This window comes from Papio anubis, chromosome 20 (genome assembly GCF_008728515.1).
Source record: "Papio anubis isolate 15944 chromosome 20, Panubis1.0, whole genome shotgun sequence".
In the NCBI taxonomy this organism is placed as follows: Eukaryota; Metazoa; Chordata; class Mammalia; order Primates; family Cercopithecidae; genus Papio; species Papio anubis.
Window position 1 is genome coordinate 10,230,756 of NC_044995.1, and position 22,694 is coordinate 10,253,449.

Here is a 22,694-nt window from a genome sequence, read left to right on the forward strand (position 1 = left end):
CGGTGACACAGAGTAAGGGTGTGGTAGAGGTTGACTGAGAAACTGGTGCAGAGCTTCCACAGGGCAGCGGTGACGATGATCTATCTTCTCACATTCCTGTTTCTTCTCAACCCAGCCTTCACCGGCTTCTTGCTTGGTTGAGGGCCACATATTTTCTGATGCATCTGTGTCCTTCCTGCTCTGAACCCAAGCTCAGAGTTGGCTGGACAAATGCTGACTCGCCCCAGCGCCCCCAGCCTGCCCCACCTCCACAGAACACCTCGCTCTCTTGGGTTTCACGAACTCACATTTATTCACAGACAGACAAAGGGACAAGGACAGACCTTTGCTCACTGGGGACCCCCAGGGTCTGGCAGTTCCAAACAGGTGATGGTGTCCAGTGTGTGTAACGGGGGGACAGGCAGGCGGGGGCGTCCCCACCAGTCTCCATCCCTCTGGCCAACTGTCCGCCGCCTTTTTTTCCAAGTCGTCCTGCCTTAAGACACATGTTGGGGTGAGCGGTTCCTAACCAGCATCAGGGGTTCTGGGGGCGGGCGATGGGAGAGGGAGGGGCAGTCCAGGGCCCCCCACTCCTTAGTGTCAAGGGCGTGAAGGGGACGGGTGGGTAGACAGAGGAGGTGGCTCCTTCAACTTCCCTCCTCCATTCTGCAAACCGGGGAGCTCAGGCGGAGCGGCGGAGGGCAGGGCGGCGAAGGTCAGGAGGCCAGGCCCCCCAGCCCGCGCAGGTGAGCCTTGCTGTCTACCTCTTCCTCCTCCATCTCGAAGGCTGAATGGTCTTGGCTGTCGAAACAGGAGGCGCTGAGGAAGACAGGGGGAGCCGGTGGGGACTGGGGTGGGGTCCCCGGAGAGGGCGGCTCTTCCTTAATGTTTGCGAGGGGCAGCGGGAGCCCTTCTTCCTCCTGCTCGGCCTTCAGGGGCTGCGGGGGCGGCGGCGGCGACGGCGGGGCCTGGGCCTGCAGTGCCTGCAGCGCGGCGGCCCTCTCCAGCTCTGCGCGGTGGCAGCGCTGGTGGCGCAGGAGGCTGTAGGCGCGCGAGAATCGGCGCGGGCAGCGGGGGCACGGGTGCGGGGCCGGGCCCCCCGCGTGCACCTGTGCGTGGCGCGCCAGGTCGGCCAGGCGCTTGAACTCCCGCTGGCAGCGCACGCACTGGAAAGGGCGCGCTCCTGAGTGGGTCACCCCGTGCTGCCGCAGGTGCGCCCGGCGCCTGAAACCTTTGCCGCACTCTGGGCACCAGAAGCGGGGCTCCCCGGCTGGGGGCCGGGCTGGGGCGGCGTCGCCTCCGTTCTGCCCGCCTTCTCCCCCTTCCGAGGCACCCCCGCACTCCGCCCCCTCGCCCCCCTCCGGCCCCTTGGCTGAGTTCCGTGCACCTGAGGCCTTGTCGTCCTTCTTGCCCGCCGCGGGCAGCGGGGCCAGCAGGCTGAGCGGGCCGTGGACGCGGCGGTGCTGGCGGAGGTAGGAGGCGAGGCGGAAGGCCAGGCCGCAGTCTGGGCACACGAAAGGGCGGTCGGTGGAGTGGACCAGCCGGTGGCGCGACAGGGACCAGGGCCTGGCGAAGGCCTTGAGGCAGATGGAGCACTGGTGTCGCTTGGGGCGTGGCGGAGGGCCCCCTTCACCCTCCTGTTCGCCCTCCGGGCGCAGACACGGGTGCGCCTTGAGCTCGCCCTTGGTGGCGAAGGCTTCGCGGCAGCGCAGGCACAGCAGCGTCCAGTCCGCCTGGAGCAGGACCTGTTTCTCCTCCTGCCGCCCGGCCGCCAGCGCCAGCTCGGCCCTCAGCTCTGCTGCCCCGGCCTCGGCCTCCTCCGACTCCGACTCCCGGGGCTCCGCGGCGCTGGTGGGCGCTGCCAGCGTGGCCGGCTCCCCCGCAGGCCACGTCTCAGGCCATGCCGCGGCCGCCTCCTCCTCGGTGGCCCCCGCTGCAGCCGTGGTGGGCTGCTCCGAGCCCTGGTCCTGCGGGCCCCAGCTGGGCTCGGCCGTCTCCTTGGCCACCCTCTCGATGGCCAGCTCGACCTCGCCGCCTGCGTGCTCCTGAGCCAGGTGGCGCCTGAGCTGGGCGGGTTCCGGGAAGGTGCGGGGGCAGGCGGCGCAGCGCAGCGGGGGCTGGGGCCCGTGGCCGCGCAGGTGGCGGGAGAGGTGGGCCGGCCGGCGGAAGGCCTTGGGGCACAGCGGGCAGGCATGGGGCCGGAGCCCAGAGTGGCTCAGCCGGTGCCGGGAGAGGTAGTAGGGGAAACGGAAGAGGCGGCCGCAGGTGGGGCAGGGCAGGGGCGCCCGAGGGGCTCCAGCGCCCCCCCTGCCACGGCCACGGCCTCGACCACGGCCTCGGCCACGGCCACGGCCTCGGCCACGGTGAGGTGGGCTGCCCTGGGCGGGTGGAGGAGGCTGCGGATCCATGCCTGTGGGGAGAGAGGGGAGAGATGGGAAGCGGGGCAGAGATAAAAAGAGGTGCGTGGGGTGTGGCAGAGAGAGAAGCAAAGACAGAGTCAGAGATGGAGAGGCAGAGAGGGCCAGGTATTCAGCCAGGGGAGAGAGATATGAGACAGAGACAAAGATGAGAGACACAGAGGAGAGGTGAGAGATGGAGAGACAGGAAGAGAGAGATCAGAGACAGAGCAACAGAGCAGGGAATAGAGACAGGAGAAGGCAGAGATGGGAGACACAGAGAAGTGGGGATGGACAGACAGAGACCAGGAGACACAGAAAGACAGGGTGCTGAAAGGCAGAGCAGCGAAGAGACAGAGAAGAGCGAGGAATATCCAGCAGAGAGACAGAGACACAGAGAAGAGGAAACAAAGAGACTTGGAGACCCAGAGGCAGAGACAGTGCAAGCGCAGAGATCAGAAGAGCAGTGGCGGGCTGGAGGCCGGGGAGACAGGGAGACAGAGACACAGAGGGAGTGGACCGGGCAGAGGCACGGAGGGGGACAAAGTCAGCGAACCGCTTCTGCTCCAGGCCCCCCGGCCAGGCTGAACGTTTTGGGAGGGGCTGGGACACAGCCCATGGGGCCTGAGTGGAGGGGGTGGGATTCGAAGCCAGTAGGCCCCGGAAATAGAGTGTGTTCCCAGAGGCCAGGGGCTGGGAGAGGTCAGGGAGTAGGAGGGTTCAGACTTCTGGTCTGAGTTAGGAGGGGGCTAGGGGCCCAGACTCTTCGGGCTGAGGGGGGTGGGAGCTGGGAACTGAGACTCCTGGGTCCAGGTCATGATGGATCGGGGAATCTGGACTCGGGTATGGAGGAGGTGTGGACTCCTGGGTCCCGGTGGAGGAGGGGCTGGGGAGGGGGCTGGGCTCCTAGGACAAGGGGGAGGCGGGGGCTGGGGACCCAGCTGCAGGGAATCCCCAGGGAGGAGGCGGCTGAGGGCCGAACCCCTGGACCCGGGAGGGAGGTTGGTGGGGGTCGGGGTCCCAGGTCCTAGAGGGGGGCCAATCTCCTCTGGACCAAGCCTGCAGCTCCCCGAAGGCATGATAAGCAGAATTGGGGCCGGGTCGAGGCCTTGAGGATTTCTCAGCCCTGGGCCTGGGGCTCAGCCCTGGTCGCTGGGGCTGGGTTCTTACCTCGCCTCCTTGGCTCCTTTCTTCCTTCCCCACGGCCGGCCAAACGCGGACGGTGGTGGCGGGGAGGGAGGGGGCCTGAGCGTGGTGGGGGGTGGAGGAGGAGGCTGGGCTCAGTGTCACTGCCTAAGCCTTCCCCCCGGAAACCTGGCCTTCGTCGGAGCCTGAAAAAGGAAAGACTGGCTGGGAAGCCGGAAGCGGGAGGACGGGGGATCTGGAGAGGGGAGGGCGGGCAGCTTGCACTACAGGGTCCTGTGAGGGGAGGGGACTGGGGGCCTGTCCCCTGGGCTCCCAGAGGGCAGAGGGTGCTGAGGGCCTGGGACGCTGGGTCCAGCTACCCCCCGGCTCATCAACACGCACACACACATATTCATTCATTCCTTCAACAAATACACATTTATCAAGTCCTGTCTGTGCCAGGCACTGTGTCAAGCCAGGGGGGCGGCCGGGGGAGGAAGATGAATGAAGCAGTGACAGAGGCTTCAGAAAGTAGCGGCACTCTGGATCAGAACCTGACTCCAGCCTTCCCTTGGCTGTCTGGGTGAAGGATTCTCCCACTTTGAGCCTCAGTTTCCCCCTTTGTGATAAGCCCCTGCATATACTCATTTGACCCAAAGCGACCAATATTTACTGAATATCTACTACGGGCCAGTCTGCATATATTTGCCTACATATACGCATATTCACTGGGACCTTAGCAACCACTGTTTACTGAGCACCTACTATGGGCTGGCGCTGTCCTTGGTGCTGGAGCCACCGTGGCAAAAATAGGGGCTCACTGTCTGATGGGGAAGGCAGATAGACACGGATCAATCACTCTGGAGTGCGTGTGGGGGAACGTGTGCTCTGAGGCAGGGAACTGCTATGGGAATGCAGAGATCAGAAGGCACTGAACTGAGCTCGCACTGGGAGGAGGTGATTCCTGAGGTCTTCCTGGAGGCAGCAATGTTTCAGCTGAAATTGGCAGAATGAAACCAACCTGGCCACATCTCAAAAACCTAATCTGGAGCAGAAAAGGCATTCTGCAGGAGTATACCCGCAGCTTGACGCTGTTTGTTTAAGGTTACATTCCTGCCAAACAGTGCTAATGAGAGTGTGAGCAAACAGGTCCTTTCATACCCAGCTGGGGCAAGTAGAACTTGGAACACTCTTACCGAGCCAGCAATTCCAGGAATTTATTCTTCAGAAGTATCTACTCAGAACTGCACAAAATAATGTCTGCACCAGGTTAATCATTGCATTACGGCAGATCACTGCAAACAGCTGAAACCAATCTAAACACCCATCTGTAGGAGATTTGAGTAATCAGTCATGACGGATCCACCCAGTGGAATACTAGGTGTCCATAGAAAAGAACAAAGAAGCTCACCGTGTGAATATATGGTAAGTCTCCAAGTGATAACCTGTAGAAGAGAAAAATAGAAGGTCAAGTACAGCCTGCAGCCTGTTCTGGGCTTGTGTGTGTTCTGGGATTGTGTCCAGATGAACTGGAACAAGAGAGAAGAAACTGAAATTGGCAACATAGTCTAACTTCCAGCACAGAAATTTACTACACGCGATCCTTCTGTTTTTTTGTTTGTTTTTTGTTTTATTTTGTTTTTTGTTTTGTTTTTTTGAGATGAGATCTCCCTCTGTTGCCAAGGATGGCTGGAGGGAGTGCAGTGGTGTGATCTCAGCTCACTGCAGCCTCGACCTCCCGGGCTCAAGCAATCCTCCCACCTCAGCCTCCTGAGTAACTGGGACTACAAGAGTATGCCACCATGTCTGGCTAATTTTTGTATGTTTTGTAGAGATGGGGTCTCCCTATGTTGCCCGGGCTGGGCTTGAACTCCTGGGCTCAAGCGATCCACCTGCCTTGGCCTCCCAAAGTGCTGGAATTACAGACATTAGCCGCTGTGCCCAGCCTTTCGTACTTTTTGAATTTGAAACCGTGTAAATGTGCTATATACTCAAAAAAGTAAAGGAGGCCAAGCATGGTGGCCTCAGCACTTTGGGAGGCCCACATGGGCAGATCACCTGAGACCAGGAGTTCAAGACCAGCCTGGCCCACATGGTGAAACCCTGTCTCTACAAAAATACAAATTGGCCAGGCATAATGGCACCTGCCTATAATCCCAGCTACTCAGGAGGCTGAGGTAGGAGAATGGCTTGAACCTGGGAGGCGGAGATTGCAGTGAGCTGAGATAGTGCCATTGTACTCCAGCCTGGGTGACAGAGCAAAACTCCATCTTAAAAAAAAAAAAGTAAAGGAAAAAGAAATACATGGGGATTATAAAAATAAATAAAATGAAAACTAATAGCTTCCTCTTGTGAGTGTATTACAAATGTGAACCCATTTACTCCTGGCTTTATGAAGTAGGTAACATTACTTTTCCCTTTCACAGAGGATGAAAGTGAGGTACTAGAAGTTTCCAAATCCAGTGAGTCTCAGTAAGAAGTTCCACTTCACAAACAGATAGGAGAAATGATAGTGGATCAGAAGCATGATTTTTAGAAAAATAATAAAAGGCCGGGCGCGGTAGCTCACGCCTGTAATCCCAGCACTTTGGGAGGCCGAGGCGGGTGGATCACGAGGTCATGAGATCGAGACCAGCCTGGCCAACACAGTGAAACACCGTCTCTACTAAAAATACAAAAATTAGCTGGGCATGGTGGTGCTCACCTGCAATCCCAGCTACTCCGGAGGCTGAGGCAGGAGAATCGCTTGAACCTGGGAGGCGGAAGTTGCAGTGAGCCGAGATTGTGCCACTGCACTCCAGCCTGGCTACAGGGCGAGACTCCGTCTCAAATAAATAAATACATAAATAAAATAGGGATGGGGTCTCACTATGTTGCCCAGGCTAGTCTTGAAATTCCTGAGCTCAAGCAATCCTTCCACCTCAGCCTCCCAAAGTGCTGGGATTACAGGCATTAGCCACCATGCCCAGACTAGGAGCATGGTTTTTAAAAGCACCTTGTTTGTAATACTATATTTTAAAGAATGTATACCACGAAATAAGAGTCTGAAAATATCTGTGGTAATAATAAGCACCAAATTCAATATATAAGTTATGTTTGAGATAGGAGAAGCAATCAGATCTTGGAGGGTGTGGTGTGTGGGGAGTCATTTGTATCCCTAATAGTTCAAAGCTGGTAGTCAGAATATGGGTGTGTGTATTTTAACTTTTTGTTTTGTAAAATACACTTAAAATTTACAGTTTTAACTATTTTAAATCACACAGCTCAATGGCATTAAGTAAATGTTGCACAACTATCCACACCGCCTGGTTCCAGAACTCTTTCTTTCCTTTTTTTTTTTTTTGAGACAGAGTTTCACTCTTGTTGCCCAGGCTGGAGTGCAATGGTGCAGCTCACCTCAATCTCCGCCTCCCGGGTTCAAGCGATTCTCCTGCCTCAGCCACCCAAATAGCTAGGATGACAGGCATGCGCCACCACGCCTAGCTTATTTTGTATTGTTAGTAGAGACAGGGTTTCTCCGTGTTGGCCAGGCTGGTCTCAAACTCCCAACTTCAGGTGATCCTCCTGTCTCGGCCTCCCAAAGTGCTGGGATTACAGGCATGAGTCTCTTTCTTTCCTTCCTTCCTTCCTTTCCTTCCTTCCTTCCTTCCTTCCTTCCTTCCTTCCTTCCTTCCTTCCTTCCTTCCTTCCTTCCTTCCCTCCTTCCCTCCCTCCCTCCTTCCTTCCTTCCTTTCTCTCTCTCTCTCTTTCTTTCTTTCTTTCTTTCTTTCTCTCTCTCTCTTTCTTTCTCTCTCTCTCTTTTCCTTCCCTCCCTCCTTCCTTCCTTCCTTCCTTCCTTCCTTCCTTCCTTCTTTCCTTTCTTTACATATGGGGTCTTGCTTTGTTCCCCAGGCTGTTCTGAACTCCTGGTCTCAAGCAATCCTCCTGCCTGAGCCTCCTAAAGTGCTAGGATTACAGGCGTATGCCACCGTGTCCATCCTAGTTCCAGAACTTTTTCATCAGCCCAAACAAACCCTAAGCCCATTAGCAGTCATTCCCACACTCCTTTCTATCCCCAGCCCCTGTCAACTAATAATCAGTTTTCTGTCTCTATGAATTTGCCTATTCTGGACATTTCATATCAATGGAATCATACAACATGTGTTCCTTTGTGACTAGCTTCTTTCACTTTGCATAAAAATTTCTCCCCCTCCCCCACAAAGGATATTGCCCCCCCTTTTTTTAAAAATTGAGGCAGGGTCTTTCTCTGTCACCCAGGCAGGAGTGCATTGGTGCAATCACGGCTCACTGCAACCTCCACCGCCAGGGCTCAAGCGATTCTCCCACCTCAGCCTTTCAGATAGCTGAGACTACAGGCATGCACCACCATGCCTGGCTAATTTTTGTTTTTGGTAGAGATGGGGTCTCGCCATGTTGCCCAGGGTGGTCTTGAACTCTTGAGCTCAGATGACCAGCCCACCTCGGCCTCCTGAAGTGCTGGGATTACAGGCATGAGCCACCGCACCTGGCCAGCTTAATGTTTCTAAGGTTCATCCGTGCCTTAGCATGAGTCGGTGCTTCATTCCTTTTTGTGGCTGAATAGTATTCCTCTGCATGAGTGCAGTCATCCCTCGGTGTCCACAGGGGATTGGTTCCAGGACTCTCCTGGGATTCCAGATCCATGGGTGATCGAGTCCCTTACAGCCTCCTATCTGAGGGTGCAGGACCACGGATGTGGAGGGCCGCTGTCGCCTACGTTTTGTTTATCCATTTGTTGATGGACATTTGGGTTGCATCTATCTTTGGGCTATTGCGAAGAGTGCTATTAGAAACATTGGTGTATAAGTTTTTGTTTGAACAGCTGTTTTTAATTATTTTGGGTATATACCAAGGATGTGTGTACTATTTTATCATCTATATTTTGAAGGCTTGAAAGATGGAGGAGGAGGAGGAGGAGGGAGGAGGGAGGAGGGAGGAGGGAGGAGGAGGAGGAGGAGGAGGAGGAAGAATGAATTCAGGAATGGAGGTGATAGAAAACTTTAAGCAGAGAGCACAGCATATGGAAGGGGGTTTGCGCTCTGCTTCCCCAGCACATGGCGGGGGTGGGGTTGGGGGTCTTGCATTAGGGCATAAAGGAGGCCAGTGTGGCGGAGAGAGGCCAGAGCTGCACCCAGCAACCGAGCCGGGCCTCCGAGTCCAGGCTGAGCTTGGACTCATTCCGAGTGCACTGAGAAGCCATTGAAAAGGTTTTAAGCAGGAGAGTCACATGATCCGATTAGTGTTTTAGAGAAATTCCTGTGGGACCCGCGTGGAGACCGGGCCGGATGCGGGGGAGACCGAGGCGGGGAGCCGGGAAGAGGCGGGGCGCAGGCCCAGGTGCTGGAGGGGGTCCTGGGCCCCACGACCTCCGGCTGCGAAGGCGGCTCCCGGGGCAGGGGGCGGGGCTTGTCGCTGACTGGCTCAGCCGGATGCCAGTCCCACCGTCTCCCCCTCCTCATTGGCTCTCCTGCTTCCAGCTTCCCTGTCCCTCCCGTGAGCCTCCAGCACCCAGAAATCACCTGTCTCCTGAGCCCAACACTCTTCCGTCCTTGGCTCCCCATCTCCCTCGGAATAAAACCCAAGCTTCCCTTCTGATTCCCACGTGCACCCCCGCCCCCAAGGCCCTGCTTGCCTGGACCCCGGGGCTTCCCTCCCTCCCTCCCTCCCTCCCTTCCTCCCGCCCTCTCCGCGTCACACCGCCCTCTCTGCTCTGTCCGGAGTCAGGGCCTTTGCACTTGCGGTTGCCCCGGCCTGAAAAGCCCTCCCGAGGTTTCCATTCAGCTTCCCTTACGTCCCTCACTCCCACAGCTCGCTGGAGACCCCTGTCTTGTCCACCCAGGCTAAAATAGCCTCCCGTCACCCTCTAGCCTTCACCCTGCCTTATTATTATTATTATTATTATTATTATTATTTTTGAGCCAGGATCTCGCTCTGTCGCCCAGGCTGGAGTGCAGTGCAGTGGCGCAATCTCGGCTCACTGCAACCTCCGCCTCCTGGGTTCAAGCGATTCTCCTGCCTCAGCCTCCCGAGTAGCTGGGATTACAGGCGCCCGCCACCATACACAGCTAATTCTTTTTTGTGTTTTTAGTAGAGACGGGGTTTCGCCATGTTGGCCAGGCTGATCTCGAACTCCTGACCTCAGGTGATCCTCCCGCCTCGGCCTCCCTAAGTGCTGGGATTACAGGTGTGAGCCACTGCGCCGGCCTTTCATTTTTAACATGGTACTTAATCACGAAGACACACTAGGCAACGTGTGAATGTCCTGTGGATTGCCTATCTCCCCTCACACTAGAATAAAAACTGCGAGGGCAGGGCTTGTTTTGCCTGTTTGCTCAACGGCTCTGCCCACAGGTGGCTGCCCGGAACAGACAAGGGGCTTAACAAGCATTTGTGGATGAATAAAAAGGGATGAAGGGTGGGAGGAGTGAGGTGGTCTCGGGCTTCTGTATTGGGATGTGAGGCCCTCCCTGAAAGGAAGAAGGCTTGGGGGCCCGGGGGAGACGCCCGCTCCGGCAAGCGTGCAGGGGGCTGGCTGGCTCCAAGGTCTGCACGCAGGAATCAGCTCGCCAAACACAGGCATGTGAGTCTCCGGCGTCTGGCTAGTAATTAATGTTTTGCAACGGTTGAGATCGTCCTCAGGGTAAAATTCCCTCTCCTGTCCTCTCCTCACTTCCCCCCCCCCCCCCCGGCCTCAGTCAGCGCATCTATAAAATGGGGCCACTATGTGACGCGTTCGGTGCAGTGTCCAGCCCAGCACCGGGCACTTGGGAGACACTGAGGAAATGGGATGAGTCCTTCTCGTTACCGCCCCAGAAGAGAAAGGACTGTGGTGCAGGTGAGGTGGGTGGGAACCTCAGCCTCGCGAGGTCCCTATTCATTACTCCCCAGCCGGCGGCCATCTCCATGGCAACGCTGGCGCCTTTCCAGTGCGCATCTCCCGGGCTGAGCCTGTCTCTAAGCCGGTCTCGGAGTGGGCGGGTCTTGTCCCTGGGGGCGGTGCTTTCTTCGAAGTGGGCGGGCCTTGTTTCTCGAAAGAAGATACTTTTCTTTTTTTTTTTTAAACCAGAAAGCGTGTCTGGTTTTCGAGTGTCGGTTGCAGAGTGGAGAGGAGTATCTGTAAGGTTTAGCTGATTTTATTCCCAAAGGTTGAGCTTTTTCAAATAGGCAACTGTGGATCTCCATTCAAAAAGTCTGGCTGCAGTGCTAAACTCTTACTTGTTTTCTCCTCCCGGAATACACGTCTTCCTCCTTTAAAGTTTCCTTTTTCTTTCTTTTTAAATTTATATTTAATTTTTAAATTTTCATTTATTTATGTATTCTTTTGAGACGGACGTCTTGCTCTGTCACCCAGGCTGGAGTGCAGTGGCGTGTTCTCGGGTCACTGCAACCTCTGCCTGCTGGGTTCAAGCGATTCTCCCGCCTCAGCCTCCCGAGTAGCTGGGATTACAGGCGTGCACCACCATGCCCAGCTAATTTTTGTATTTTTAGTAGAGGCAGGATTCCACCCTGTTGCCCAGGGTGGTCCTGAACTCAGGTGATCCGCCCGCCTCGGCCTCCAAAAGTGCTGGGATTACAGGCGTGAGCCACCACGTTCGGTTTTATTTTTTATTTTTGAGACAGGGTCTCTCTCTGTCGCCCATGTTGGAGTGCAGTGGTACCATCATAGCTCACTGCAACCTCGACCTCCTAAGCTCAAGTGATCCTCTCAGCTCAGCCTCCCAAGTAACTGGGACTACAGGCATGCATCACCACGCTGTTTTTTCTTTCTTTTCTTTTTTTTTTTTTGGTAGAGACAGGATCTCACTATATTGCCTAGGCTGGTCTCGAACTCCTGAGCTCAAGTCATTCTCCTGCCTCAGTCTCCGAAATTATTGGGATTACAGACGTGAGTCAACTCGCCCAGACTGAAATATTTTCTTTGTGAAATATAAGACACACAGAGAAAAAATGCGCAATACAAACACACAATTGAATAAATAATTATAAAATGATCATCTGAATAAGAAATAGAACTTTATCAGCTATCAGCAACCCTGGAAACTTCCAGGAGATCCCCTCCCGCTTAACTTGTCAAGCCCACTATTCTGAGTTTTATAGGACAATGTTGTCCTTGCTTTTTTATATGCTTTACTACTGACAATGTATCCTTAACAATATTACAGTTTAGTTTTATGTGCATTATAATGGGCTTGCTTTTTTGTTTGTTTGTTTGGTTGTTTTGTTTTGTTTTGAGACAGGGTCTTGCTTTGTTGCCCAGGCTGGAATGCAGTGGTATCATCTTGGCTCACTGCAATCTCCGTCCCCCCACCCCAGGCTCCAGCGATCCTTCCGTCTCAGCCCATCGAGTAGCTGGGCCTACAGGCACACGCCACCACACCTGTCTATTTTTTGTATTTTCACTAGAGATGGGGTCTTGCCATGTTGCCCAGGCTGGTCTTGAACTCCTGGACTCAAGCAATCCTCCTGCCTTGGCCTTCCAAAGTGCTGGGATTATAGGTGTGAGCCACTGCACCTGACCTGAATGTTATGTAAATGAAATCATGCTCTGTTTCTGGCTTTTCGGGTCCTATGTCTTTGTAACTTTCATTCATGATATTGTGTTTATCCACAGCTCATTCATTCTGGTTACTGTATAGTATTCTATTGCATAATATAACATCGTTATTTACTGTATTGCTGATGGACGTTTTGGTTGTCATGAGTTTGGGGTTGATATTGCTGCTATGAATGTTTTTGTATGTCTCTGGGTACAGGGGGACTTGAGTTAGCGTTTATGTGTAGCAGTAGAATTACTGCATCACAGGATATAAGTATGTTCAGTATTTGAGAATGGCAACCTATAGGGAATTTAATTTAAGAAACCAGCTGGGTGCAGTGGCTCACACCTGTAATCCAGCACTTTGGGAGACCGAGGTGGGCAGATCAATCACCTGAGGTCAGGAGTTCGAGACCAACCTGACCAACAAGTTGAAACCCCATCTCTACTAAAAATACAAAAATTAGCTGGGTGTAGTGGTGCACATCTGTAATCCCAGCTACTTGGGAGGCTGAGGCAAGAGAATCTCTTGAACACAGGAGGTGGAGGTTGCTGGGAGCCGAGATCACACCACTGCACTCCAGTCTGGGCAACAGAGCGAGCCCCTGTCTCAAAAACAAACAAAAAAATCTTAAGGAACTCCAGGGGAGAAGGCTTTGATTCTCCTAAACCCCTACTTAAACGTGTCCTCCCCCAGTTTTCTGGTCTTAATGAAAAATGCCACCACTCAACCATTTACTCCTGATTTCTCCCTTCCCATTACACTCACCCCCAACCAATACACACATGCACACAACCAGTCCTCTGCATTCATACTCCAGAGTTCATCTGACATCCACCCATTTCTTTCTTTTGTTTTATTTTGTTATGTTTAGTAGAGACAGGGTCTCACTATGTTGCCTAGGCTGGTCTCAAACTCCTGGGCTCAAGCGATTCTCCCACGTCGGCCTCCTAAAGTGCTGGGGTTACAGGCATGATTTCTGTTCGTCACTCTGGTTTAGGATCCCACAAGTTTCTCCCGGACTGCAGGAGCGCTACAGTCTCCTGACTCTGCGTCCTGCAGCTTCGTTTCCACTCATCAGACACAGGGATTTCGATAAGGTGCAGGGGTGGTCCCTTCCCTCCTCGATGAACACTTTGCTTCCCATCGCCCAGAGAACACAGTCAGACACCTATTTTGGCTTGCCTGGCTCGCTGTGATGTGACCTCTACCTACCTGTTAACCTCATCTCATCCTTCCCTCCCTGAGCTCACTTTCCTCCTGTGTCCATTTAGGCATTCTCCTGGCCGGTCCTTGCTCACCCTTACCCTTCAGGGCTCAGATCAAATGCCACCTCCGCCGAGAAGCCCACGTGGACCACCCCATCTAAGGTGGCATAGAAAGTAAGGTGGCCATTCACTTCCTTACCACCCTTCCCTATTGCCTTCAGAATGCTCATGATGATCTGAAATTATTGTCTGCATTTATTTGATTCCTCTTTTCTCCATGCCCGTTGCCCACACGACAGAACGTAAACCCCAGGAGGGCCAGGATGATCCCCACAGGGAGTTTCAGTGCCTGACTCAGAATAAGCCCTCAGTACAGGAACGCAATGCAGTGTGCAAGAGACAGTCTGAAGGCACCTCCACCCCCAATTCTCTGATAAACAGGTCCTATTATTGGGGTTTGGTGTAGGGTCTAAGGCAGCATCTAAGGGGCGGGGCCTCTTCTCGGACATGCCTGTAATGAGGCAGTTTGGTTTCCAAGGGGTGTGTCCTATAAGGCTGGTGGCTTCTAAAGGGCGTGTCTAGTTTCTAGGGGGCGTGTCTATCTGTTGGAGGTGGATCATGTATTTAAGGGAGGGGCTCATTTTGATTGAAACCAACTCTAATTTTATTTATTTATTTGTTTATTTATTTATTTATTTATTTATTTATTTATTTATCTAGTTTTGAAATGGAGTCTCGCTCTGTCCCTCAGGCTGGAGTGCAGTGGTGTGATCTTGGCTCACTGCAACCTCTGCCTCCCAGGTTCAAGAGATCCTCCTGCCTCAGCCGCCCGAGTAGCTGGGATTACAGGAATGTGCCATCACACCCGGCTAATTTTTGTATTTTTAGTAGAAATGGGGTTTCGCCATGTTGGCCAGGCACGGTCTTGAACTCCTGACCTCAGGTTATCTGCCCGCCTTGGCCTCCCCAAGTGCTGGGATTATAAGCGGGAGCCACGGAGCCTGGTCTAAACCGACTCTAATTTTAAAGGTCATGTACTATTCAAAGCTTTGAAACTTCTCAGGAGAAAACGAGGACCTGTCTGTATTTAGGTGGTCTTTCCTAAGACATTCCCCATCCCCCCGGAGCCAAGGATCAGAAAATGAGGCGTCAGCGACTGACAGGACAAGGTTTATTGGGGGTCCTGGAAACATTGGGGAGAGGGACGAGGGGACGAGGTCTAGGCTCACAGGGGCACCCCCTAGCCAAGTGCCCCCTTCCCCTTGGGGTCGGGAGGAAGACAGAGACAGACAAACCAACAGAGATGGAAAGACCAATGGGTGCCACGGAGAGAGGGAGGGAAACCCCAGTGTCCGCCACTTCCCACTCAGATGAGTTCACAGGACAAAGAATGGCGTGGACCGGTCCACACGCTACAGGAAAAGGGAGGAGTATCTGCCCTATTCACTCTAAGGAAGGTGGGGTGCAGGCCACAGCCTAGACCAGCCCATCCCATGTGATGGGGGTGTGTGCATACAGATCAGTCCATCCTACTGGACAAGGGTATTTCAGGCCAGTCTATTCTAGTGTTTGGGGGTGGGGAAGATCATTAAGGTCGATCCATTCCACAGTCAGGGAGGGGGGATTAGAGGGCAGGGGGCATCTACCCTGGTCCCTCTTTCAGTACAGGGAATGAAAACGGGGAAAGGCAGATTTCGGCTATATCCATTTTCTGGGGTCATCAGTGACTCTGGTGGGTAGCATTTGGAGGAGATCTAGGAAAATTCAGGGACATGTTCCCTCCACATTCTCCAGATCAAGGTCGTTGGGAATGATGGCTCTCAGGGAATGGGGCAGTCTTCCCTTGGTGGGGCAGGTGCCCATCTTTCATTATTAGGGCCCTCAAGATGAGAGGTACTTGTGGAGACCCATTGCTCACTGCAAAGTTCCCATGTCTTGGGGACTTAGGGCTACCCACACTCATTTCAGGGACCTCAGGCTCAGGAGTCTCTCCATAGATTTGGGCTCCCCTGCCCCAGCTAAGGACCCTGTTTGTTTGTGGTCCCCCAGCTCTGGGGCCTGTGTGGGTTTTTGGTGGCCTCGACTTCTCCAGTCAGGGTCCCCTCATTTCAGGGCCTGTGTCTGGATTTGGATTTGGAGGGCCGGGGCCTCACTCGCAGTACTGAGGTCCCCTGGTCCAGGCCGAGTCCAGGTGGCTGGGTGGAGGGCAGGGCACGGCCTGGCAGTCAGTCCATGCCCCGGTGCAGCTTCAGGTGCCTGGAGAGGTTGCTGAGCGTGATGAAGCCCTTGCCGCAGATGTGGCAGGGGAAGGGCCGCTCGGTGCCATGCAGCAGCCGGTGGCGCTTGAGGTAGCACTCGTGGCGGAAGAACTTGCCGCACTCCAGGCACGGGAACGGCTTCTCGCCAGTGTGCACCAGCACGTGCCGCTCCAGGTCTCGCGGGGAGCGGAACAGCTTCTCGCACTCGGAGCAGCCGAAGATCTTCTTGCCGCGGCCAGAGCCAGACGGGGGCTCCCCGGACGCCGGCTCCCCTTCCCGGGCCGCGGCCGCGGCCTCCTCCGCGCCACCCTCGCCGTGGCTGACTCGCCGGTGCTCCTCCAAGGCGGCCAGCGCCGCGTACAGAGCCCCGCAGTGGCCGCAGCCGTAGGTGGCCGGGCCCGAATGGGCCTCCAGGTGGCTGGCCAGGGCCGCGGCCGACGCGAAGAAGGTCCCGCAGTCGCACTGGTACAGGGTGTCTTCCGAGGGCTCGGCGGCCGCTGCAGGTGCAGGCGCCTCCCCACCGCCCTCAGGGAGCAGCCCCCCGAGCTTGGGCACGCCGCCCCCCGCGGGGCCCAGGAGCAGCCTGCCGTCCGAGGTCGGAGGAGAGTCGCCCGCCTCCGCAGCAGCGCTTTTGCTCGCCGTCTCGGGCCCTGCACCTGCCCCTGCGGCCCAGCCCTGCGCTGGGGGCGCACCCGGGCCCTGCAAGTCGTGCGTCAGCTTGTGCCGCTCCAGCAGCGCGGGTGCGTTGAAGTCGCGCTCGCAGCGCGGGCACTTGAAGGGCTTCACGTCGGTGTGCGCCGCCCAGTGGGCCGCCAGCTCCCGGCCGTGGTCGAAGCGCCGCGCGCAGGCGCCGCACGCAAATGGGGGCAAGGAGGCCGCGGCTGCAGCTGCCGCTTCTGCCAGCCCCCAGCTGCCCAGACCCGCGCCTGCCCCCTCGGGGCCCTCTCCACCGCCGGTCCCCGCGCCCCCGCACACCGAGCAGGGCCCCACATTGCAGCAGACGGAGCAGGGCGCACTCAAGGCGGGCAGGCCAGGGCCGGGCTGCAGGGGAGAGGGGAGAACCCCGCGGTGCTGGCGCTTGAGGTGGCGGCCCAGGCTGGAGCGTGAGGAGAAGCGGAGTTCGCAGACCAGGCAGCAGTAGGGTTTCTCACCAGTGTGGACGACCTGGGAGTGCGGGAAGAAGGGCACAACGTCAGGGCCGAGAACCTAGCCCGGACAGCGGATTCCTGGACTCCCAGGGGGACGTGGCACAAGTCCTCTGTCACATCTACAAGGTCATGATCTAGGGAAATGCTCGTCGTATCACTCTCCGCTTGGGGTCACGGTAGAATTCTTTCAGTCCTTAAAAACGCCATGTCCTGGCTGGGCATGGTGGCTCACGCCTGTAATCCCAGCACTCTGGGATTGCATAAACCTAGGTGTCCGAGACCAGCCCAGGCAACGCAAGGAAACCTTGTCTCTACAAATAATTTTAAAAGCTAGCTGGACACGGCATGCTTCTGTGGTCCAGCTACTCGGGAGGCTGAGCCAAGCAGTTTGAGGCTGCAGTAAGCCGTGATCATGCCACCACACTACAGCCTGCATGACAGGGTGAGACTGTGTCTCAAAAAAAAAAAAAACAAAAAACAAACAAAAAAAACAAACCACGGCCGGGCGCGGTGGCTCACATCTGTAATCCCAGCACTTTGGGAGGCCAAAGTGGGTGGATCATTTGAGGTCAGGAGTTCGAGACCAACCTGATCAACATGGTGAAACCCTGCCTTTACTAAATATACAAAAATCACCCGGGTCTGGTGGTGGGCACCTGTAGTTCCAGCCACTCAGGAGGCTGAGGTAGAAGAATCACTTGAACCCGGGAGGTGGAGGATGCACTGAGCCGAGATCACACCACTGCACTCTAGCCTGGGCGACAGAGCGAGACTCAGTCTCAAAAAAAAAAAAAAAAAAAAAAAAAGTAAAGAAATCACTATCTGTGGCTAATGGCTATACTGGACAGTGCAGCTCTAAAGTGACAGCGCAGCCAGCCCTGGTAGTGTGGTCTTTTCCCTTGTCAAGCCCCGCTACCCTGAGCCAGTTATCATGAGCTGAATACAGCCCTTAGGTGTATTAGGGCAGAGAAGTGATTTCGAACCAAATCTGGCTACTGCTCAGAGTCTCTCCCACTGAATGCTTTTCACACATACAGATCCAGGGAATCACTTCCAAATCTAGGGAATCGAATCTCCCAGGAGGGAGTCCAGGAGCCTGTACTTTTTTTCTGAAGCATTGCCAGGCTTGTAGACTGCGTAAAACTGTGCCTTAGAGAGGTTTTTTGTACTGATATTTGTGCTTGTTGATTTAAGATTTTGGAATAGCAGAGAGAGATTTGTGAGTGTGGTAATGTCTTCCTGAGACCTGTGAGGAGAAGGGTGAGGCTGGATGAGAAAGAGTGCAGTGCTTGATTAGTAATGTCTGCCAGGGGCACAGACCTGAAGAAGGAACAGGGAGTGATGTTCATTTGCCTTTCTGGCTCCAGACAGGATGTCCCTGCTGTACAGTGTGGGTGTGGAGATCTCTATCCTCTTTGTCGCTAAATTCATTCTCTCTCTACTCTTTCTAACACAACAAGGTTATGCTGGTCCCAGGGCCCTTGTACATGCTGTTCTCACTGCCTGGAATGCTTGTAGGTCTATTTATCTGTCGCTCCTTGGAAACCCTTCCCCGAATCTGGCCCCCTGGCTCATCAGTGATCCTCTTCCACCCTCCTCCTTTAAAGCCTATGGCTCATAGCACACTTAGTGTCTACATATAACTTGAGTGTTGTCTGTCTCCCCACCAGCTAAGGACGATGAAAATAGCGACCACATTGGTTTTGCTCACAGCTGTATTTCCAGGGTCCAGCATTCTCCAGACTTCTCCTGAGCCACACTCTTTCTGCTTCTCCGTGCTCCAGTCACATTGGCCTTCCTCCAGTTCCTCCAAAGCCTGCTTTGCTTCCTTGAAAGTACACATCTTGTTCCCTGGATCCAGAAAGCCTCAGACCCCAGAGGCAGATGATTCCTCACCTTTTTCTCTGGAAAACCATCCCTGACCCCATCCCCGATCCAGACTGCTTCAGATCTCTCTTGCATGAGTCTCAGAATATGGTTATCCTCCATCCTCAGATGTCTCAGCTGCAACCTAACGTTGATTAACCTGGTTGTTCAGTTCATATCTCCCACATTTGACTCGAGGACATACAAGGGGTGGACTGTATCTGTTTTGTTCCTTTAGCTAATTTTTTTTCCCCAGAGAGCCTAGCACTGTACCTAAATACAGTAGGTACTCATGAAATGGTTCAGTTGAATCACAACCTACTGGTGGGCAGGGATGAGGCCTCGGGGGCTGTGAATAGTTGCATCAACTAAGGAGCTCCCCTTTCACCCTAAGGATCAAGGGATTTAAGCAGGAGTCACCTGGTCACTCTGCGACAGATGCAAAGGCTGGATGTGAGGGAGAGAGACAGGAGGGAGGAAGACCACTGAGAAAGCTGGGGCCAACATTCAGGATGTGAAGTCCTGACCAAGGCAGAGGCATGGGGACAGAGAGGACAGCCAAGTGTGAAAGACCATTGGTAGATGTCTGGTTTTCTTCACCCTGGTTGTGCAAGTGTCTGGCACATAGATAAGAGTGTGACCCAGCCCATCCCATCTTCCACCTCACCTCCTTCCACCCCAACCCCACAGTCTTCCATCGCTTCTTAGAACACAGCACACTCCTTCCTTCCTCAGGGCCTTTGTACTTGCTGTTCCTGCTGCCTGGAATGCTCTTCGCAGGGAGGCTTACTACAGGTCGGCTCAAGTATCACCTGCCCTAACCTTCCCCACCCTGTCTGAAGTAGTCCATAGCTCTCCTCTCTTTACTCTCACACATTGATTTGTATTGTTTGTCTGTCTGTCTGTTTGAAGACTGAGTCTCGTTCTATCACCCAGGTTGGAGTGCAGTGGTACAATCTCGCCTTACTGCAACCTCTACCTCCCAGGTTCAGGGGAGTCTCCTGCCTCAGCCTCCCAAGTAGCTGGGATTACAGGTGCACGCCACCACGCCTGGCTAATTTTTGTATTTTTAGTAGTGATGGGGTTTCACCATGTTGGCCAGGATGGTCTCGATCTCTTGACCTCAAGATCTGCCCACCTTGGCCTCTCAAAGTGCTGGGATTACAGGCGTGAGCCACTGTGTCCGGCCAGTATTTTTTTGTTTCTTAAAATGTCCTTCCTAACACTTATCTTTTTCCAGGACATTCTTGCCTGCATACTTGCTTTCTTGCTTCTTGTCTACTTGGCTACTGACCACCTCCAAAGGAAAGTAAGTACTCTGAAGGCATGGAATTTGCTCTTGCCTTGGCAACACAGCCGTTTGGTGCAGGGAAAGTTGATAGTCACTGAATAAAGGAATTAAGTATATACCTGATAACCACTGAATAAAGGAATTAAATATATACCTGATGAACCTATTTCTTAAAATGGTAAGGAAGGAAAGGATAAACACTAGATTGCAGATGCAGGTGGGATACTGGCAGGGAGAAGGGGGAGGGGAGGAGCCCACAGATGGGGAAATTTACTATGAATGTTCTAGTTGGTGGCTTGGTGGGGACTGAATGAGAAACATCGCATGCTTTCAAGGGTCAGGGTGCTTTGGTGGGGAGCGACGGACATTTTCTAATGGGAGGAGGCGGCTGCCTAGGCCTTGGGCCAGCTTCCTTTTGCCCAGAGCACAGTGGGGCGCGGGATCCCAGCGCAGTCCAGACCAGGGAGGCCAGCCTGGGGCCAGCCTGTGGGACTCACCTGGTGGTGCAGCAGGCCGGTGGAGTCGCGGAACCCCTTGGGGCAGGCGGAGCAGCGGTAGGGCCGCTCCCCGGTATGCGAGCGCAGGTGGTTGGCTAGGTTGAAGCTGTGCTTGAAGCCCTTGCCGCAGCGCGGACACGCGTGGGGCTTGAGCGCTGTGTGTCGGGCAAAGTGGCGCCGCAGGTCTGAGCGGTAGCGGAAGCTCTTGCCACATTCACTGCAGTGAAATGGGACCCGGGGGGCGGCAGCGGCGGGCGGTGCTGGTGCAGGGGTTGGGGCCGGGACGTCATCCATGGTGGCGGGGAATACAGTGGTGTGTGGGGGCTCTCTCTGGAGTAGGGAGGAGACAGAGGAGCAGGTGAGGGGGTAGGGTCCCCATCAGCCCTCTCCTCCCAGGCTCCCAGACCCACCACCTGTCCCCTGGGAAAGCCTCCCACTGCCCACCTCTCTAAGCCCCTCTCATTGTTCTTTAAAATCCTCCTACTCTCTTAGAAACCCTTCTCCCTCTGCTCCACTCCTCTGGCAATCTTCCTAATCACTTCCCAGTCTCCTCACTCCACGGAGCGTTTTTAAGCCTCTCCCCTTCTTCGCCAATGCGCGGCCACTCCTCTCAGTGCCCCTCCCGCTGTAATTTAAGCCTCTCCCACTCTTCCTACTCCCTTCAAAGCCCCTACACTGTTCCCTAAGCATCTTGTATTCTTTGCCAAGCCCTTTTCCCTCCAAAAGGCCCTTCCACTCCCCTCTGAGCTCCTCCCACTCCTCTTCCAGGATGATCACTTAGCAAATGGGAGGGCAAAGATTTGGGACTAAGCACACTGGAGTCATCCTTGCAGGGAGACCAGAACTAGTCCTGTAACATCAGACAACAAAAACTCTTCATCTGCAAAATGGGAATAGTAGTACCTACCTCATAGAGTGGTGGCGAGAATTAAGTAAAACAGTGGCAATAAATGTTTCGTGCCTACTTAAGCTGGTGCACAGCAAAGACGCAACAAGTAAGCTGTTTGGATGACTATTATCCCGTAAGTTCTTCCTGGTTTCCTCCTTAAGTCCTACCATGCTTGCTAAGTTACTTGACTTCACTAAGCCCCTCTCGGCTCCACTAAGACCCACTTCCAAAACTCCACCCAATTTTTCCTTTAAAGAAGCCACATCCTTTCTAAGACCATCCACTGGACTCCTGTCACCTTCTCAGGCCTTCTCTACGAAGTCTCTTCCCATCCCCTGCAAGTCCTTTCCACATTCATTATAAGGACCTGACAGTTGCATTAAACCCCTTCAAATTACACCCTTAAACTCCGCCCCCCTCGCTAGGCCTACCTACTTCTCTAAGCCATACCCCAGACAAACTCCACCCCTTCTACTCTAAACTCCTCTCTCCTGCTTCCTGGGCTCCGTTTCCCCAACCAGCCTCAATGAGTTTCCTTCCACCCCTCAATCCAGGGCCTACCCACCATTCCTTCTGAGCCACGCCCCTTTATCAAACCCCACCACTTTGCCCAAGCCCCTCCCATTTTCTATCCACTCTCCCTCCTCCACGCCCCTCCCACTTCCACTCTAAGCTCCGCCCAACTCAGGCTCCTCCCAACCTTTGCTCCGCCCCAGCAGGCACTAGGCCCCGCCTCCTCCACCCCGCAGCCTGAGGAGCTGGGGCCCCCCCCATGCCCAGTCCGCTCCAGGACCCAGGCCCCGAGAGCCGGCCTTTTGTGCCCCTCCCCCTGCCCCTAAAAGGTGCAGCCCTGGGCGCCTGGTAGGGGGGCAGGTCGGGCAGGCCCCGGGGCCAGGCGAGTCCACCTCGCTCGTACGGAGCGTTGGGTCCTGGAGACCCGGGAAGGCCCCAGGAGGCCGGGGAAGTCCGTCGGCTTTCCTCTTTAATTACTTACACCTCCCTCTGGGCGCCGACATTTTGGGCAGCGGGGGTAGCGTCACTTCCACCCGGGGGGCCCCTCGACTTCCGCCTCAACTCCCTTCCCCTGCCGTACTCCCCCTTTCTCCCGCCCTCTTGCTCCCCTTCCTCATCCCCGCCCTTCTACCTCTTTCCCTTTCCTTTCCCAGCCCTGGAGGTTGAAGAAGCCAGGCCAGCGCCATGTTGGGTGAGGGCAGCGGGAAGGGGCGGGGCTTAGGGACACGCACGGCGCCATGCAGACTAAGGGCAAGGACCTGAGAGCACGGGTGCTTCTCCTTGGTGGCGACACTAGGCGATGCTAACGTAAATGAGAGCAGATACTATTTCTTTTTCACAGGCTCGGACTCCCCCTGATTAGGATGTACAGTTGGACTAGGGAAAAAAAGAAAGTGAAGTGCGCCAACTGCAATACAGAGCTGGAAAAAACCGGCACCATCTTATCCACTTAGCCCTCCATGGGCTTCG

At 54.8% G+C, this 22,694-nt stretch overlaps 2 protein-coding genes across 7 annotated transcripts; both read right to left on the reverse strand.

Annotated features, from left to right (window-relative positions):
• Positions 1-268: 268 nt before the first annotated feature.
• Positions 269-3,743, reverse strand: ZNF579 (zinc finger protein 579). Of its 4 annotated transcripts, none has more exons than XM_009195369.2 (3): positions 3,546-3,740; positions 744-2,389; positions 269-475 (listed from the first exon to the last, which is right to left on the reverse strand). In XM_009195369.2, the coding sequence occupies exons 2-3, from the start codon at positions 2,385-2,387 to the stop codon at positions 290-292; spliced, it is 1,830 nt and encodes a 609-aa protein (XP_009193633.1). In that variant the 5' UTR covers positions 2,388-2,389; positions 3,546-3,740; the 3' UTR covers positions 269-289. The 4 variants fall into 4 exon arrangements, with proteins under 4 accessions (XP_009193633.1, XP_017808189.1, XP_003916190.1 ...); XM_017952700.2 differs by having other exon boundaries at positions 744-2,849; XM_003916141.3 differs by having other exon boundaries at positions 269-2,389; positions 3,546-3,743.
• Positions 3,744-14,412: 10,669 nt separating this feature from the next.
• Positions 14,413-22,559, reverse strand: FIZ1 (FLT3 interacting zinc finger 1). Of its 3 annotated transcripts, none has more exons than XM_017952704.3 (3): positions 22,207-22,559; positions 20,324-20,653; positions 14,413-16,685 (listed from the first exon to the last, which is right to left on the reverse strand). In XM_017952704.3, exons 2-3 carry the CDS (start codon positions 20,615-20,617, stop codon positions 15,489-15,491), a joined length of 1,491 nt encoding a protein of 496 aa, XP_017808193.2. In that variant the 5' UTR covers positions 20,618-20,653; positions 22,207-22,559; the 3' UTR covers positions 14,413-15,488. The 3 variants fall into 3 exon arrangements, with proteins under 3 accessions (XP_017808193.2, XP_017808192.2, XP_017808194.2); XM_017952703.3 differs by having other exon boundaries at positions 21,231-22,559; XM_017952705.3 differs by lacking the exon at positions 22,207-22,559 and adding an exon at positions 18,381-18,680 and having other exon boundaries at positions 20,324-20,434.
• Positions 22,560-22,694: the final 135 nt, after the last annotated feature.